At 59.3% G+C, this 1,394-nt stretch overlaps 1 protein-coding gene across 1 annotated transcript; it reads right to left on the bottom strand.

Moving 5' to 3' along the window:
- Window positions 1–369: 369 nt before the first annotated feature.
- On the bottom strand, window positions 370–969 carry H310_15257 (hypothetical protein; the record flags this gene model as incomplete). The annotated part of the gene is made up of 1 exon (XM_008883244.1): window positions 370–969. One exon carries the CDS (start codon window positions 967–969, stop codon window positions 370–372), a length of 600 nt encoding a protein of 199 aa, XP_008881466.1.
- Between the last annotated feature and the right edge of the window lie 425 nt (window positions 970–1,394).

Here is a 1,394-nt window from a genome sequence, read left to right as displayed (position 1 = left end):
CGCATTGTGGGTTGTGAACAGAATGGCGTTGTTAGGTTGCTAGTTGATCATGCTGCTCGATTTGGCAATGGCCAGAGCAAACCATGTTGCATTGGGCTGGTTCGTTAGCGACACTCGAATGCAGACCGAGTTGTTGTGGACGGCGCTGCGGAGGTAGACTGGGCTGGCGACGCCCAGCGGTGTTCAAGAAACTGTTGCGAGATGCGTGGACGAGCACGCAGCCGATGTCGTCGCGGGGCAGCCGCGCATCAGACCGAAATGAGCGCTGTGCAGACCCCATCCACTCGGACGTCGAAGCCCTTTGCCACGTTTGAGGTGTCGGGGCGAAAGAGAGCCCAAACCTCGTCGCCGACGGCAAGTTGGTCAGGGTCACTTGAGGACTCGTTGCTGGTACACGATCGCGTTGTTGGTCGGTGCGTTGATCATATTTGTCGTGGGCGTGAACGAGAGACCGAACCAAGCGAACAACAAGTCGGACGACGTGACGCGAACGCACGCTGACTTGCCAACGAGGACGCTTTGCATCGACAGGGGCCCGTTGCCCAGACGGACAGACAGAGTCGATGCCACCGCCGCTTCGTCACATAGGCTGGCGACTGCAGGAACCACCGGGGTCGTTGTCGCGGCAGGTGGAGCGACGGCCACAACTCCACGCGATGAAACCTGTAGCTCGGCCGACCCTTGGATGTGGTGGAAGTCGGGGAATGCGGTCATGCCAACGGCCAAGCTGACAATGGTGGGTGCTTCGAGCAAGATCGCAACGTCGGTCGCTGTTGTGGCCTCCAACGACCGTTCTAAGACGTAGGTGGCTGTGCCGCCAATCGTCGAGGCATGCACAAGCTTGTAAGAAGCGGATGGGTTGGCGGAAGGCACTACAGAGTCTGGTGTGGCCTTGACGAGATTGACCGTGATTGAGGTGTGGTTAGCGATATTGTACACGATCGCGTTGTTGGTTGGCGAGTTGATCATGTTGGGTGTCGGGGCGAAAGAGAGCCCAAACCTCGTCGCCGACGGCAAGTTGGTCAGGGTCACTTGGATGCACGCGGTGGCTGCATCGACAACTTTGTTTGGATGGACAGCAGGCCGTCGTTGAGTTGGACGGGCGGCACATCCTCCAACAAGCCGGCAGAACAACAAAGTTCCGCCGGCAGCGTCGGCGTGGATGAATCTGTGAACGTCACGTGGGCAGATCATTGGATGTCGTGGTAGTTGGGATCATGTGCGAGGTCGGCGCAATCGAGACAGCTAGCCACGTCGCGGCGGGGCTGGCCAGGATGACTTGGACGCACACGCTGGGGCCGTGGACAACGTACTTGAGGGATAAGTTGTTCTCGACCGAGAGGTTGACGGACGAGACGGCGGCGAACGCTGCGTGGTTGCACGGTGGGAACGGA

This window comes from Aphanomyces invadans (assembly GCF_000520115.1).
Source record: "Aphanomyces invadans strain NJM9701 unplaced genomic scaffold supercont1.262, whole genome shotgun sequence".
NCBI lineage: Eukaryota > Oomycota > Saprolegniomycetes > Saprolegniales > Verrucalvaceae > Aphanomyces > Aphanomyces invadans.
The sequence above is the reverse complement of the archived record's forward strand: the minus strand, read 5'-3'. Positions and strand labels throughout refer to the sequence as shown.